This window comes from Sceloporus undulatus, chromosome 2, assembly GCF_019175285.1.
Source record: "Sceloporus undulatus isolate JIND9_A2432 ecotype Alabama chromosome 2, SceUnd_v1.1, whole genome shotgun sequence".
NCBI lineage: Eukaryota > Metazoa > Chordata > Lepidosauria > Squamata > Phrynosomatidae > Sceloporus > Sceloporus undulatus.
The window spans coordinates 182,650,884-182,668,869 of record NC_056523.1 but is presented as its reverse complement, the minus strand read 5'-3'; the positions used below and the strand labels follow the sequence as shown (position 1 = coordinate 182,668,869).

At 41.9% G+C, this 17,986-nt stretch overlaps 1 protein-coding gene across 1 annotated transcript in view; it reads right to left on the bottom strand.

Annotated features, from left to right (window-relative positions):
- Positions 1 to 10,936: 10,936 nt before the first annotated feature.
- NEUROD4 (neuronal differentiation 4) overlaps positions 10,937 to 17,986 on the bottom strand; it is a 19,227-nt gene continuing 12,177 nt past the window's right edge. The window contains exon 2 of the mRNA XM_042452879.1: positions 10,937 to 12,719. Within this exon, the coding sequence (XP_042308813.1) occupies positions 11,715 to 12,710 (996 nt within the window). The 5' untranslated portion in view covers positions 12,711 to 12,719 and the 3' untranslated portion in view covers positions 10,937 to 11,714. The remainder of the gene's footprint in view (positions 12,720 to 17,986) is intronic.

The following is a 17,986-nucleotide window of genomic DNA, read 5'->3' as shown; positions in this document are numbered from 1 at the left end:
AAGTGGTGTTAAACTGCTTTATTTTTGTAGTGTGGCAGAAGTCTAAGAGACATAAAATTCCACACACTCAGAATTTATGAAGCATTTCTGCTCTCATCTTTTAGCTCCTGCAGTCCTCTTCAAAAACTGGCTGATTGACAGCTCAGGAGTGGCAGAGAAGTGTCCAGCTGGGCATACAGCAACAGATATCCTCTGAGAACCCCTGGGAATCCCCCAGAGGTCCTGGAGGATACCAGTGCTGTGTGTCCAGTTATAGGAACATAGCTGGATGCTTTTCTACTGCTTACCCACTCTTCACTAGCCAGTAAATTGGGGGGCTGCAGAAGCTAGGAAGTGGTTTTTGAGAAGAGTATTCTATGAGGTTACCAGAAAATTCTGACCTCCACAACAACCCCAATTTTTTTTATTTATTTATTTATTTTGCAGTGGTAAGTTGAACTTCCAAGAGCCACCATGGTATAGTAGTGTGAGCATAGGACTAGAACTCCAGAGATTGGAGTTCAGTTACCCATTCAGTCATAGCAACCCGTAAAATTCAACAATTAAAAACCAAACAATAACCAATACCAATAACCGATAACCATGGGCCGAGTCATCACATGTGTGGGGGAGTCTTGTCTGGCTGAGTATTTTATTCTGGGAAGGCCTGCCAGAAGAGATCCATCTTAATGGCTTTCCTACTAATTTGATGGATCTCATCTGGTAGGCCATTAAATAAGTTGGGAGCGGTTGCAGAAAATGTCCTCTGGGAGGTCGCCATAGTCTGGTCTTCAAGGACTGTAATAAATTCCTGCTAGAGGACCTGAGAGTATGGAGTGGAGACTGCCAATAAATTTCAATTGCTGTGTGCTATATTTCAGAGAAAGGGACTGGCAAACCCACCTCTGAATGTTCCTTGTCTAAGAAAACCCTATGAAATTCATGGGATTGCCATGAGCTGACAGGTGACTTGAAGGCACAAACACACACATGTCTGTATCTTTTAGGACCACCTGTGATAGGAGGTTATGGGGGCTGAAAAAGCCTGGCACTTTGTAAATATACCACTGCATGATTCAATTATTACTATATGGAAATGACAATAGCACATGCTCTTAAATTGTCCTACTGCTTTCTATCTGTACAATAGCAGAACAGCTGCTCATTTTGCCTCATATTTCAGCTTCTAGAATTAGATTCCTTCTACTAGTAATCTGAGGGTTAACTCTTGCTGGTGTGAAACTGCCCTGTTTCTTCCCTTCTCAACCACACACCATCCAAGGAAAGGAAGCCTTTGCTCCACCCCCTGGATCCTTTGACTACTCATTGATGTTTCCTTGTTCTCTGCACTGATTTATTAAATAGCATCTCTGCCTTGGCTATGCACATAAAATCATAGAATCATAGAGTTGGAAGGGGCCTCATGGGCCATTGGGTCCAACATCCTGCTCACTGCAGGACCTCCAGCTAAAGCATCTCCAGCAGCTAGCTGTTCAACTCCTTCTTGAACATGTCCAAAGAAGGAGACCCTATGACCTCTCCAGGCAGTTGGTTTCATTCTTGAACCACTGTTACTGTCAAGAAGTTCCTTCTGATATTCAGTCAAAATCCACCCTCCTATAACTTAAAACCATTTGACGTAGTTCTATCCTCTAATACAGCAGAGAACAAGCCAACACTGCATTGTGGCAATGCTTGCTTAAAGAGTGCAATCATATCACCCCACAGTCTTCTCCTCATGAAATGGAACATGCTCTTCAACCTCTCCACATATAGATAAGCATATGCACACTCTGTCACAAGCATTCCTATGTATGGAAGAAAGAAGTTGGCAGCATGAGCTCATACTGCCAACTTCTTTCTTTCAGTTAGTCTCAAAGATGCTACAAGATCTCTCTACATACTGATTCTACAGACTAACATAGCTATATCTTTGAATTCTTATATATAACATGCATACATAAGCATGGGCATTAAAAATGTTTTGCATTATCACGGGGAAAAATGTTGGCCAGCCTGGAATCTAGGAAGTGATGAGGATCAGCTGAGCTTGAAATTGGCTTGTTCTCAGGGTCAGCCCCAGGCTGCTTCTTCCTTCCCCATGCAGCTGCTTGCATTCCCTTCCATGTGCACTGGTGCAAATGAGCTCATGCACATACACACATTTGAGGAGATCAGGTAGGTGCCTTTGCTGGCTGTCCCTGGGCTCAGCCCTTGGGAGTCAGCAGCAGCCACTGTGTCTCTCTTGTGTTCCCTGTCAGTCCCTCCAGTTCTCCATACACATGGAACTGGCAGAAGGCACTCCGCTGGGCTAGATGCATGATCTATCAAGGAAGTGGGATGTTCCTGCTGCCCAAGAGTTGTGGGGCCAGAGGCTGTTGCTGAGACTGCCTGGGGGATGTCAGGCTGCACTTTACAAGGAATCAAGCAGGAGAGAAGAGGTCAAGGGAGGTGCTGGCTCTAGCACAGGAAGAAAGAGTTGTTAATAACCTTCCAGCTGGAGCCATAGCCCACCAGGGATAGCTATGGGGGTGAGGGCAAGGCAGCTTTAGAGCATTCTTCTCCCATGTGGTCTCCTGTGCATCAAACCAAGAGGATGAATCTTTATGTCTGTCTCTGGGTAGATCTGTCTCTAACAACAAAGCTACATCCAATGTGGTTCAGTAGTTTGAGTGTTGGACTATAAATTTGGAGCCCTGGATATTAATCCCTGCTCAGCCATCGACATATTCCAAATGTCTACTTATGGACATAGGAAAATTGGAGCTGTACTAAATTAGCAAGGACCAGTTCAAAATTATTTGATCTGCCTGAAGTTGGAATGTTTTGGTTTATCAGTATTCCAGAAGTGAGGACAGGGAAAACTTCTGTGACAAAGGGAATCAGAGCCACTTTGTTGCTAAAATGTCCTGCCCCAACTTGCAAGTCAGTGAGAACTGGGGAAGGGGTGTGCTATTGTGAAGACTTGCATATTTGGGACGGAAAGAAGGTAAAGTTATAAAAGTCTGGATGCCTAAGAAAGACAAACTGATTAACAAGGGTCAAGAAATGTTGACTAACCCCACTCTCAAATTACCAAAATGGCATGGAAAAGCCATTGTGGGGCCTGTGCCAGATCAGAACAGAGGCTAATCTAAGTTTCCCACGTAAGGCAATCAGTTGTCATGGGAGTTGTCATGCCATAATATACAGGTAGTAACACCCTCCCACTTGGGTGTCCCATTGGCCCCAGTTGCAGCAACCAAAATTTTGAGCATGATCAGGGAAACCCATGTTCAGGCCTCATCTGTGAATTACATTGAGTGGTCCTTAACCTGATAGAGGAGACCACCAATTTCAAACTCCAATACTGCTGAAAGGGAGGGAATATTTCTATCTTCAAACTGCAAGACTTTAAATAGAACAGCTGAGATCCTTTTCAGTATCAACACAGTGTAAAGTTCTACCACACTAGCAGACCTACAGTATATGAACACTTGAAGGATGGAAGGAGCTGTATGTGGGTGTGTAGCTTTGCTTCAAATGGGCCCATTTACTGCTGATGAATGAAGAACTGATGTGCAGAAGGCAGGTGGTACCTCTCTCCCTGTTCAGAATGTGTGACCTATGTGACCACTTGCAACAAACACCATCCCTCAGAGATTAGGAGACCCCCGGGATGTAACCTAACAAGGTGTTTCATCTTGAATACTGATCATCCCACCTAATTATTTAATACTGATCTGTTTCATCTTGTCACCTGTTTCATCTTGAATACTGATCATCCCACCAAATTATTTAAAAATGACACTAAATACAGTCTTTTAAATGTGTAGCACTCCATTAAAGAATGAAAGCTTGTTTTTAGCAAGGAAATATTTATTATTTTTAAAATCCAGGGGCAATCGGTGTTTCTTTCTCCCTACTACAAAGGGGTTGGGCTCTAAAATTTATTAAATCAGAATAGCCCAGCTCTGTTTGCCTTAGGTCTTCCCTTTTCAGTTTGTTTAATAGAGGGTGCTGGAATTTACAAAGGCAGCTACAAATGTATAACCATCTTAGCTCCATCTCTATGTAGTGTCTCCTGGCTCAACCCTTCTAACTTACTGAGCAACACCACTACAATAGATCAAGTTCTGTTCCCTGGTTGATCAGGAAACAGCTGACTGACATTCCCAACCCTCCCCACGAATGCTCTCTGATGCCACAGCCAGAGGCAGGATCCTTGTTACAATTCTCCCTTACATCAGAGATTGTTCATACAAAAGAAGATAGGACCATCAATCAGCTGCTTCCCAATTGACAGGGGAACACACCCCATCAATTGTAGCAGCTGTTGTCTGGTAAGTGGGGACTGGGGGGCTTTCACAGTCCCTATGTGTCCCCTGAACTAAAGAATATGTAGGGATTGTGAATACAAAACAGTCAAAAATATGTAACTCTTCTAGGTAATGCAGCCTTTGTGAATTCTGGATAATATAAATAACCTCAATACGGATTTCTCAGGGCCATCAACAAGAGTAGATTATTCAAGGTCATGACTATTACTTTACAGTGCTTAACTGATACTGGATGAAAGTTCTTCTTTCACCTACAAGACCCAGACAGAACATGCTGTTACTATTGTGAGTGTAACTGACATACACTTTTTTGTGATGTAAACAGCAGCTATGGGGAAACTTGAGAAGCCTTGGGAACTCTGAACTGAGAAAAGGTTTAACTCTTCCTGTCCCGAAGAACAGTCCCAACAACAACAACATTTTTGAAGAATGTTGCCACTGGTGTCAATAGACATTGCCTTTGACATGTAAATAGAATCATAGGAGAGGGGTTTTTTGTGTGTCTCAGACTGGTGATTGTGTGTGGTGTGTGCCTTCAAGCCATTTATGACTTAAGGTGACCCTAAGATCAATGTTCACAGGGTTTTCTGGACAAATTTCTTCAGAGAGAGTTTGCCATTGCCACCATCTGAGGTTGAGATAGTGTGACTTGCAGAAGGTCACCAAGTAGGAAGAGTAGTGGATGGGAAGAATAAGGATTAAACTTCCCCTCTCCATCTGCAGTTTCGGGGCTTCTCAGACTCCCTTTTGGCTGCTGCATATATAAGTTAAGGTGGGATTGGGCCTAAGCAGTCTTGGCAAGAGGCCAGTTCACACCTCTGGCAATAATGATCTTCTCCCTGATAGCAGCCATGCTGCATGGGAAAAGAGGAAGAAAGAGACTGAGATTGAGAGAGGTATGGGCCATGTCTGCTCTACCAGGAAAACTTGGTTTAGTGTCAGGGCTTCTAGTTGATCTGTGGGTAGGACAAGCAGTCTACACAACTGACACCCACAATGTGTCAATATCTACAGCAATGTCTGCACACTTCTCCCTCCCGTCCTGGGACCAATTCCATTAAAATGCAATGGAGTGGCTACACAGCCATTGACACACCATTCCCCACCCCACCCTCAACACATGCACATAAACACATGTTTGCATCCCTCTCTCTGCACCAGTGTGCATTCTACACCCTCAAGGAATTCTCTAGAATTTCCAGTCTGATTTGGAGCAAACAGGGACTCTTTTTACTCCAGAGAATTATTCTGAAGTGAGATTGGACCTGTGTTTCACCCATTTTGGCCTTGTCCTTCATTTAACATGACAGTGTGGGAATGGGGCAGGAATGTTTATTTTCCTTTGAGGATACCACCAGAGAAAGTGGTGAGGGGGAGGAGAGGAAGGATTGTCAAAAGAAAGGAGAGAAGATAGCAGTGGAGTGAGAGTGAGTGGTAAAGAAAATGAGAAAGAGAGATAGAAGGGAGCAACAGAAAGAAATTAAAAGAGATGTGGTGGAGGAGAGAAAGAGACGTAGCTGCAGAAAGGGAGAAAGACAGGCATTAAAGTCTGCTAGCATATGCCCTTCAGCAACAGATTGCTCTGAAATAATGCAACCCTTTTCCATGTATTATGAAACTATTGCTCTAGGGTAATGTTTGGACTGCTGGAATTTTGCCACTGTTTCAGAAGAACTGCATGAGTAATTTCATGTGACAATCGGGTCTGATCATGTTCTCAAAAACACTAGCTCTTAGGATACACAACAGATCATTTCTGAAATGCGGAGAGTTTCAAAAGTTATTTGCAATATTACATAGGGTATGAGTGTGCTCTCAAATGGGATTTGCAAGCATCATCATTGCAAAAAACAAACCTTTTGATGCACCTAGACTATTTTTTTTAAAAAAAGAACTGTGAAATCTGTCTGTGAAACTTCAAGTATACTATAAGCCTCTCCAAAATTCTCTTCTGTGGCATGTGAAGGATGTGGCAAAGTAGAAGTCTGAATGCATCTTCCGTACTTTCAAAAAGCTTGATCAGCTTTTGGAGCAGTACAGACACCTGCAGATTTGGTTCAATCATAAATAAATTGAGTCTTTTATCTGAAACAAGAGTCACCACTTTTATTTGGTCTGAAGAGCCAATTCTGTTTTCTATATATATATATATATATATATATATATATATATATGTATATATATATTAGTACAAAACACACATCCTGTGACAAAAAACAAACACTCTGTGACTGTCCTTGTTCTTGAAGCTGTTGGGATTAATAGGTTCCTTTGGGAATACAATAGATTTCCAAAATTCTATACTCCACTGATGGACCCTCTATAAAAAATGAGACTCCTTGGTAACCAAAGTTGCTAGCTAGGGACTGATAACCGTGATGTGTCAGTAAACAGATGGACAAGAAAAGCAGCATTCTGCCAGACAGATTTGGCCTGAGGGTTTCCAGTGGCTGCCCACAACTGTAGGCTATTAGAGAGCACAAAAATATTGCTGTTTTTCTTGAAAGGAAAACAAAAGGGCTAAGCACAAACTTGTCCAATTATGTCCCAAGCTCTCTCTTCTCTATGGGTCAAATACCACCTTCAGAATATCAGGCCCAGCACAGTTCTCTATTTGCATCCCTGGGTACTCCCTATACTGATCAGTATAGGATTGCTCCTCAGTTTGCATAGCGTTGGACTTTTTCTATTATTGCTTGTACTACTGCTGATCTCACAGCTAATAAGGTCATCCCTTAGGAAGCTATCTGTCAATGAGAATAAATAAACAGCAGCAATATATATATTATTGTTTGGTGACACTATGGGCTGGAGCTCACCCTAACCCAAAAGGGGAGGAGGAGGATCGGAATAAGTTAAATAAATAATAGCTAATAAATAATCATGGGGGCAAAGGCACCACCAAACAAAGAAAAGGGGAAATCCAACTTCATACACACATTTGTCCCAACATTGCTATAAAAACACCAACTAATTATTTTAAAAGCAAATCATGAAAAACCACAGGTCATTTCAGCACTTTTCACATTTTATGTGATAGGAAAAGGGGAAATAACTCAAAGAATCCAGATAAATAATAAATAAGGGAGCTTAAGACATGCCTTTTCTTAGCCAGTTGTGTTCTAAAATGTTGGCAATGAAAGATAGATACTCAGCCTGACCTAATTGTAGGTTCCTTTATAAACCACAGTCTGAAAGTGTTCTAAGCAGAGATGAGCAAAGCTGCTGTATTTAAAAATTCATTTCCTTTTACAAAGTTTCACATGGGGCACCTAAGGAAGAATCCCTGCATTTCCTTTGAATTCCACCAATTCAAAGGTGGGATTTGAGGAATATGGAATGTTAATAAAACAGAAGAACCACCTTGGCCCAGGTTGCTTATATTGGACAGTCAAGAATTCTTACTTATTTTCTGCAAAGGAACATTTCTTGGTTGCGCTGTACAATAAATCTCTAAAAATCCGTCACCACATATGTGAGTGAATCTGAGGGACCAGTTCATGGACTTTTCTTCCAGGGGAGGAAAAAAAAATCTTCAGTAGTTTCTCAGAAATAGGGCTGTCCTTTAGCACAGCTGCTTATTTTTCCTTGACATGAACCTCTTGTTGCTGTTGCCTACACTGTTTAGGCAGCCTGGCCTCCAGGCGCTTCAGGCCTGGACTATAGGCACACTCCATAGTGCTAGCAGTTTGATGCACTTTAAATGCATTGACCCTATGGAATCCTGGGATTTATGGTTTGGTGAGGGGCATAGAAATGTATCCACTTGTTTATTTAATATTTGATTTTATCTATATCCCATCTTTCTCTCAAAGTGAACGATTACTCACATGGGATTTGTAGTGTGATGAAGTACCTAGAAATAAATTGATTGATTTGATTTGATTTTATATCTTGCCTTTTCCCCATAATGGGACTCAAAGTGGCAATTCCACTCTGTTCTTTGCCAATAGGCATCAGTGCTCTCTAGCAAAGAATTTTTAATGCCTTATCAAACTACAAATTCCAGGATAGTTAGGTGGGAGCTATGGCAGTTAAAAAGAGTATCAAACTGCTCTCATGTGGAGTATACATACACTCCTAAAGTTATTCTGGAGTGCTGGGAGTGGTGGTGATGGTGAAAGCAACCATTAAATTTTTTGGCATATTTTGAGAAAATTCTTCCAGGTAGTCTTCTTTTTCAGTAGTTGGTGGGTGGTTCAAAAATAAAATGAAGTAAAATTAAATAAAATAAAAATCTGAGGAATCAACTCCCCATGTCTTCTGTGAAAGTTTAGCTCAGCTCTGATTTATTGGCTCACCTAGCTCTACTCTCTCTCTGAGCAAGAAACCAGACAAACATTGCTTTGGTCTGCCATCTAATGCTGAGACAGGATTCTGTTTCAACCTCAAGATAAGTTCATCCTAAATGCAATCTTTTGCCTGGGCACCACCCAATTCAAATGAAAATTAAACATCAAATTTTCATTCAGTGTTAACGACACATGACACTCTGTGGGACAAACATTATCAATGGCATTTTAAAATGGTGATACCAAACCAAATGGAAATCATATATGGGAGAAGCAATATAAGGTTAACATTCTGAAAAATTGAAAGTGCCAACCCTGCATACAGGGCTGGAAACCTGAAGCTACCATGTATCATGCATTAATTCAGATATGTAACAAAATACAATTCACATTTGCTAGCTGGCTGGAGAGAAGGGATCCCCTGAATATGTACTGAGTGCCCACAGCTAGCTTTCCAACTTCAGTAGCTTTGGCTGCTTGAGCACCTTAGATGATTTTGTTGTCACTGTTGGGAGATGGAGTTCATTGGATCTGAATATCCACAAATTTGCCATCAGATGCTTAGAAATGTATTATTTTCTATTGATGATTGTTGAAAAAAGGACTTCATGTAGGAGACAAGAACCAACTTCCAGGCATAGGAAAAGTATCGTTTTTTCCCCCCTTACTCCATTGGAATGATGGAAGCATCCATTCAAATCTTGTTCTTTTTATGTGTATTTAGAAGGGCATGTCTGTTTTGGAGCTTGAGATGAGAGGCCAGCATTTCCTTTATTACTACTGTGCTGTGATCCTGAGGACTAGTTACTTTGCAATCGACATGAATACATACATACATACATTGGTGAACCTGAGGAAGAATTAGTGCTGCATTCCTGTTGGAAGTATAGCAGCTGTTTGTTAGCAGGTGAGACAACTGCTCATTGTGTGACTCAGAAGAAGACCTGCTCTTCAGAGTATCATAGGTTGTTAGGGTTTTCCTTCATGTGAGTTTTCTCAGTGCAAGGGTAGATGCTGCTTTCTTTACCACCAGAATAAGCCATTCCCCTGAAAACATTTTTCCCATTGTCAGATTCAGATTTTCCGTTGGCTTTCATGCTTTTGTTTTCACCAAAGCACTTTAGCATGAAACCATGACCCCCCCCATCCCCTCCCCTGCCTAATTCACAGGGAAGGAAACTGCAGCTTTTTAGATGACATTGGACTCAGACTCCCATCAGCCCCAGCCAATTGTCAGGAATGGCTGACAGTACAGTCCATTAAATCTATAAGGCTGAAAGTTACCACCCTTGGTTTAATTCTCATATCTTATCAGGATTTTCAGGTAATGGAATAGATTAGATTAATGTTTAGAGGTATGTAATTGCAGAACTGAAATTATTCATGGTGGCTATATAAGTTATCACAATCCTAGGTTTTGTGTGTGTGTGTGTCTTCAAAATTCATAATTCTCCAAACTAAAGATGCTGGGTTAGATGGATTGCAATTCCCATCAGCCCTACCCAGAACAGCCAGTGATAAGAGATGATGGGAAATATGGTCCACTAAAATCTGGAAGACCATGCGTTGCACACCATGGGTAAAATGAACAGCCTTTTTAATGCTACTTCTCCTGTGAAGGAAGCGGAGGCATTCCAAGTGGACAGGAAGTAACATGGCTTTTTCCTGCCATCATGCCCTCATGTTGGCTTGGAAGAAAGGAGAGGAGAGGAGAGGTAGTGGGCAGAATGAGATCTACATTTTATTTTATTTCTAGCTGGTTCCAAGAAATGTGAATCAGTGAATTCATGCATCTTCTGGAAAACCTATCAATTTATTTTAGCAGTGATGCCAAATGTTGCCTTCTAAAACACTGGAGGCCAAAATGGAGGTTCCGTCTAAAGTGAAACATTTGGAAGAATTTTCAGGACAGATTTAAATAATTGTGTTAAGCTCAGTGACATTTCTACAGGGACAAAGAGGAAGCAAAGAAGAGAAGTGTCACAAATTTAAACCAAACGGAGAAAGAAACCTAGTACATTCTGTTTAGACTGAAATATCTTCAGGATCTGTGTGTGTGCCCATTACCAACTCTTAGCAACAGTTTTAATCTGCCTTGCCTACCATGACTGCCTCAATACATTTTGCTGCCTGAGGCAAAGGACAAGAAGACACCTCCTCCATTTTATGCCAGTTGGTTTGGCAATGGGATACTGGCTGCATCCGCACTGCAGAAATAATCCAGTTTGACACACTTTAACTTCCCTGGCTCAGTGCTATGGAATCCTGGGAATTGTAGTTTGTTCTGGCACCAGAGCTCTCTGTCAGTGAAGGCTAAATGTCTCACAAAACTACAATTCCCAGAATTCCATAGCACTGAGTCAGGACAGTTAAAGCAATGTCAAACTGAATTATTTCTGCAGTGTGGATGCAGCCATTGTCTCCACTGCACCTGAGAGCAAAATGTCAAATTAGAGGCTGCAGAACAAGCAGGGATGGTTTGTCCTTCCAGACAGCAAATGACCAGAGTTCTCAGGAAGGGGAGCTAGGAAGATCTGGGATTGCTTTTCTCCCTCATCCAGCATCTACTGCCTAAGATTATTAAAGGAACATTTTTTAAAATAGTAAAAAACTACTGTGAATACTGGGTGATGTCTGAATGATGTCACAGGACTTAGCCAATTGACACCATGGACTGCCAATTGTTACTCTGAATTTGCAAAGTCTATTTTATTTTATTTTATTTGCTAGTTAGACCCTGAGGAGGAAAGTGTATGTTTGCACTGCATTTAACAAGGGTGCTTCCAGAGTCTCTACAACAGTGCTCTATAACAGTGATGTCTCCTTTATCCTAAATGCCACTAAGGAGGAAATATTGAGATGTTCTTTAAAAGTGGGAACCAGTCTAAAAGCCTATCAGTTAGAACCACTAAAATAATATGTGGGCTCACATGGATGAGAGCATGCTGCTTTTGGCTTTTTTATTCTTCTTCCCAAAGGGCTTCCCATGAAACCAGTCTGATACTTATCTTCATAAGGAGCTGAAAAAGTTATTGTTTTCACTGTATTAATGCTACAGATGTCACAGCATCTCCATGAAGCACCCAATGCCTTTTCATCCATAAGCAGATTTCACCTTCTTGGATTATTCACTGAATATTGCATTGAGCTGTGCCCCCACAACATGGTGAGGATAGGAGTCGTATGTCATATCTATGGGGATGTCATACCTGGGCACTGTGGTTGAGAAATGAGCGCTGTGCCCGTGAGCACTGCCCAGGGTAACAGATGGGTAGTGGGCCATGAAGCTGTATGATTTTTCCAGGTCTGGAGACCCATCTTGCTTGAGGGAAAAATTCCCACTGATGCTCAGAGGAGGTGTCAAGGGACCCTCATACGATGGAGATGAGCAGTCTGGGTGGTGGTTGCCAAAGGAAGGATCCACCAGACTTTTGAAGGTGGGAGCTTTTAGGTGGACAAGGTGGGTCTCCATGTTTCCATAGGGTGGACTGGGCAACCCTGGAGACTGGTAGGAAAAGCTGTGGGTGGGCATCGCTGAGTCAGAAACAGAAACTTTGTCTTCATGTTTCTCCAAGAAAAGGGTTTGGGGTCCCAGCTGCAGACAACCAGCAACCAGGTTACTGGTTGGCTGGGACAAACCTTTGCACAGCATCTCCACAAACCCTTTGCCTTCTGGAGTCTGCCCACTTTCCAGCACCTCTGACAAAGCCCAAATGTAGTTCCTGGCTAGTCTCAGTGTCTCGATTTTGGACAACTTCTGTGTCTTAGAGTAGCAGGGCATCACGCGTCTCAGATTATCCAAAGCATCATTGAGCCCATGCATACGGGTTCGTTCCCTGGCGTTAGCCTTCACCCGGCGAGCTCTGAAGCGCTCCAGCCTTGCCTTGGTCATTTTCTTCTTCTTTGGACCCCTTCTCTTGGGCTTCCCACCATCTTCTTCCTCTTCCTCTTCTTCAATGCTGTCATGTTCAGCTTCATTAAGGCTGGCAAGGATCCCATAGGGGGCTTGTCCGCTGTCCTCTTCTTTCATCTCATCTTGGGAACTCAGGGCTTCATCCATCCATGCCTGAGAAGATATAAGGTCAGCCATCTCTTTGGGTTTGACATAGAGTTTGGCCATCCCTTTAACCTGCAGAAACAACAGCAACAAATCCCAAATAAATGGAAGAATGCTCACACTTAGAAAATCCTTTTAAACTGAGAGGTGAAGTACCACAAACACTACTTTACAGCAGTGATTCTCATACTGTGGGATGGGACCCCCAGGAGATGCAAGAGTTGGTCAAGGGGAGTGCAAGACTGAGAGGCCCTGATCCCTCCTTCTCTTCCTCCTCCCAACCTTTTTTATGTGTAAAATTTATACATATGTTGAGTTAAAAATTGAATTTACTTAAAACTGTTCTAATTTGAACAATGTTATAAAATGCTAAAATATGAATATACTTGAATGTGCAAATGAAAATACGCACATTCATGCAGGCCCAGATTTTGAACATTTAACTCTATCTGAGGATTACATTTGTTGTATTTCTTAAAGGACCATCAGTGTCCTTGGATTTCCAGAGGGCATGAATGCCTCATCCCAGCCATTGTGATATCAGCTGTAATTAAATTCTCCCTTGAATAACACTTGAAGTTATGAGAAGGCAAGGAGGAGCCTTGCTCTGCTAGTCATGTGTAAGGATTCCTAGAATTCTGAAGAACTTTCATAGTAGAAATCTATGGAGTTACAATAACACCCAAGTTGCTGGGCAATTTTCTTAAAATCAGAAGCAAATACAGAGGAAGTCTTCCTCCAACAAAAAAAAATCTGTGGCTAAAAATGTAGTGTGTGCTTTCAAGTTGCCTGTCCACTCATGTCACCCAAAAATCCCATAGGTGCTTTCTTAGGCAAAGAATAATGTGGCTTGCGACTGCTTTCCTCTGAACACTGCCTGTACCACTTGATCTTCCTTCCAAGTATTAAGTAATCCTGACCTTGGGTCTGATGCCGTCAGGGCATTAGGCAACACATCTATGGTTGAGAAATGCTAAAACTGGCAGGAAGCTACATGTGTCTTGGAGATCTAGATATTGTAATCCCCAATAGTAACTTTTCTAAGCTCTGAAAGGAGATAGGGTACAGCAATATCTACATAAATCTCTCACTTCCTCTGAAGTGAGTCATAGTGAAGGACCCTAGACAGACTGAAATCAGTGGAAGATTAACTTCAATCTCAATAAAGCTCAATAAAGGTCCAATAAAGGTATCACTGTTTGGTGGATTTATGTTGTTACTGAATTTGCTATATGGCCAACACGGCTCCTCCTGGATTTTTTTTTATTTTTTGGATTTTAAGATACCACATTATATCCACGACAGGGGAATCCTAAAGAGAGAACCAGTCTGTGAACCACCAACAAAGGTAAAACTTTTTTTTTCTTCAAAATTTTGGACTGGATTGGCAAGTTTTACCTCAGCATCACCTGAAGTTTCCTGATGCTAAACCCTCTTGAGAAATTCAGTGTCTACAAAGGGGTCTGTGGCCTCACAACGGATGGAGACATATTGGATTGCAAAGGAAGTATCTTTTTTTGTGTTGCAAATGGATGTTAAATTTCCTGGACTTTGAGAATCTCCCCATACCCACATGGCCAGAAGGAGGAGGGTCCAGCATGCAAGAAATAGCCCTCCATACCTTCTGAACTGAGAAAAAAGACAGCAAAATGCAGGCCTATGACTAAAATCTTTATTTTCCCCCTCCTATATGGTTTATAACACTTTGCCTGATGAAGAAGCCAATGTAACTCTGAAAGCTTGCAACATGTATACTGTGCATTTTGGTAGGTCCAATAGAGATATCACTTTTTGGTAGATTTTTGTTTGGTAGATTACTGGATTTGCCCTTTGGCCAACATGGATACCTCTGGATGTTCAATCTCATTGTTTTTAATAGGCTGTAGATGTCTACTGTAGTGGTTTGTGTGTTTGACTAGGACTCTAGGAGGTCAGGGTTCAAATCGCAGCTCAGCCATAGAAAACTGCAAGGTGAATTTGGGCAAGTCACACTCTCTCAGCCTTAGGGGAAGGCAATGGGAAATCTCCCCTAAAAAAGTCATGCCAAGAAACCCTGTGACAAGGTCCCCATTAGTTGGTGTCATCTTGAAGGCACATAATAACAGCAACATTGAAACCAGTGGAAGAAATTATTTGTGATTAATTTAAATCCCAGTGTTTGTTATAGGAACACATTCCTCCAGGTGTTACCCATGCTGCTCCATATAAATTTTGGTATAAATGATAGCCCTTAATGACCCCTAGATGAACTCTAGGAGCCTGTCCACCATTGCCAGCAAGGCATGAGGACATGTACACACATCCCTGAGGGGCACCCACATCATCATATCTAGGGAGTCGCATAAGAGGATTATCATAGGACCAGGAAGAGCAAATATTTGCCTTGCCTGAGGCTCTTGCCCCCTCCCAGGTTTGTTGTCCGAGCAGGTTAAGACCACTAAGACAATCAGACAAGGGACATCCAGGTGAAAAGAAAGTAATTAAACACCTTTGTTCTCACCATCAAGCACCTTTGCCAGAAGCAAGATTTTGCCTATAAATATCATCAGATTTGCTTGTTCACTGGCCCAGTCTGGATTTCAGGGGGAAGCTATGTCCCTTTGAATCCTGACCAGTCATTCCATGGCTGAGCCTCATGCCATCAGCATCATATTCCATTTGGATTCCTGGAAGGAGTCTACATTCTGGTATGTATCACCCCAGTGATGCCTAAAATCCTATTCCATGCTAACCTCTCATTTTCCTGAGTCTTGAATGCATGTGTGTGTGTATGCGCAGCAAATGTGTTTTCCCTATTTCAATAAATTAGACATCTAGCTATTAAAGTCTGTCTCAGCTCTATTTATTGGAATCTCCTGGTCTACTCCGTATACACAATGGGAGACGATTCTGCAAGGGCCGTCGTAGCAGGCCCTCCTCTTGTAATATTTGAGCTAATGACAATAATAATAAAATCCCCCTAAACGGACCCTTGGCTACACAGGGCTAGACTGAGTTTTCCCAACCCAAGTGTTCTGTTTCTAACAGTGGCCAGCAAGAAGGCTAAAAGATTCGCAAGCAAGATTTAAAGATTCCTCTCCTCTTTGAATTCTGAGGCAGAACTTCACACACTGCAGATGTTTGCATTATACATTGACAGCTTTGCCCTGCAACAAAATGTTGCAGTGTGAAATGCTCCTGTTTAAGGCTGTATTTGGCTATATCTTCATCCAGAATAATATGGCTATTCCACACACACTGCTGGAGTCAGCCAGCCTTCTGTGGTTATGGAGCATTCTGAGTCCTTGCTAAGCTGTTTTAGCTATTACCTCCTTGAATGAATGTGTGTGTTATTTTGGGTACTGCACTTGGATAATGAGTTTGTTATTAGTATATAGGGTTTCAAATGGGAGAAACTGCAAATTTTGGTGACTGTTTACTAAATATCTACTCCACTTCTTTTTCACAGACATACCTTTCAGATCTGCAGCTGAACAACTACTTGGCTTATAACAAGGATCTCCTTCGAGCTCTTTGGAGGCAAAAGGTATGGATTGAAGATGCTTGACACTACCCATCACCACCCCTGCTAATGTTCTGTCTCTACATTCATAACCTGAGCACCTTTCCTGGTAACCTCATTTACCTCTGTTGAATATGGAATGCTCCAGGAACACTACAGGGAGAAAAGACCAGCCTAGGTTTCATGATAATCAATTGCTTGCCAGCTTGAGTTACTCATTTAATAAAGCTTAATGTGTAAGCAGCTTTGTTGAAAATGTGCCATCCAACTAATCGCTCAACTGGCTGGCGCCTCATTCAAATGCAGGAAATCCTACTTTTAATATGCCTGATGGGACTTGTATAATGGATTACAGTGATAATTGTTGTGCAAATATGGAGTGTAGTTCTGAAGCTCCAAACAGAGGCTAATTATGGTTTTACAAGTATAACGTGACCAAGCCACCCTTACTGTGGAAACTATTGTGGAGACAGATACCTGATCTGTGACAGTCAGATCCATCACTGCTGGAGAGGCAGGGTGGTGTAGCGGGCAGAATTCCAGATTAAGAGCAAGAAAACATTCAAATCACATGCAGGTATGAAGCTCATTGGATGAGCCATTCATCATCTCTAAGGGTGTATCTGCACTGTGGACGTAGTGCAGTTTGATACTACTTTGACCACCATGTCTCCATCCTATGGAATCCTGGGGTTTGTAGTTTGGTGAGCCGCCCACCGGCACCTTTTGGCAGAGAAGGTGAAAGACCTTGTAAAACTGGGAATCCCAGGATTCCATAGGATGGAGCTACAGCATACAAGGTGGGTCAAACTGCATCCTTTCTACAGTGTAGATACACCCTGAATCTAACACACCTCACAGTCTTGTTCTGAAAATATCATGAGAAGGGAAACAAAATAATATCCAGTCCTGTGAAAGCTAGTGGCTTCCAGGTCAGTGGTTCAGTGAATCTACTCAGGTTTTAGCCTGAACTTTCTTTCAAGGAGCTAACCAAATAGCTGAACCGATCTGGAGATAGATTGTATTCAGCACCTTGGATAAATTCTTTAAAGTTTGGGCTAAAACCCACTGTGTCATTGCGAAAGGGAAGAAAGCAAAATTAGGGACCGCTCTGTCTATCAGTTTTGCTTTCTCCCACATTAATTAAAAAAAAAAAAAACACCTCAAAACAAATTTTTAAAAAGTGACCCTGAACTCAGCCCTATCAAATAACTAATTTATGATCTCAGCACTAAAAACAAGGGCATCAACAGAAACAGAGACACCCTCATATAGCAAGGTGAGGCACCAATCTTACTTGAACAATGACCTGCCAGAGAATAGCACTTCTTTAACACAATATTTCTTGAATGCATTTGGACATTTGCTGCAATATACTTCCATGAAGCCCCATTTAACAATGATAAGCTGGGAAGGATGGGGACAGGGTACACTTGGGAACCATACAAGCATTGCTATGTTATGATAATAAGACGAAGGCTCTTTGGGTTTGGTCCTCATGTCTGGGAATTGGATAAACAACCTATGCTGGATGGAATTGCACAAATATAGGATTGGGGACACCTGGCTGAATGAAACTACATGTGAAAGGGATCTTGGAGTCCAAGTAGACCACAAGTTGAACATGAGTGAACAGTGTGATGTGGCAGCTAAAAAGGCCAATGCAATTTTAGGCTGCATCAATAAAAGTATAGTGTCTAGATCAAGAGAAGTAATAGTGCCACTGTATTCTGCTTTGGTCAGACCCCACCTGGAATATTATGTCCAGTTCTGGGCACCACAATTCAGAAAGGACATTGAGAAACTGGAGCGTGTCCAAAGGAGGGCGACTAAAATG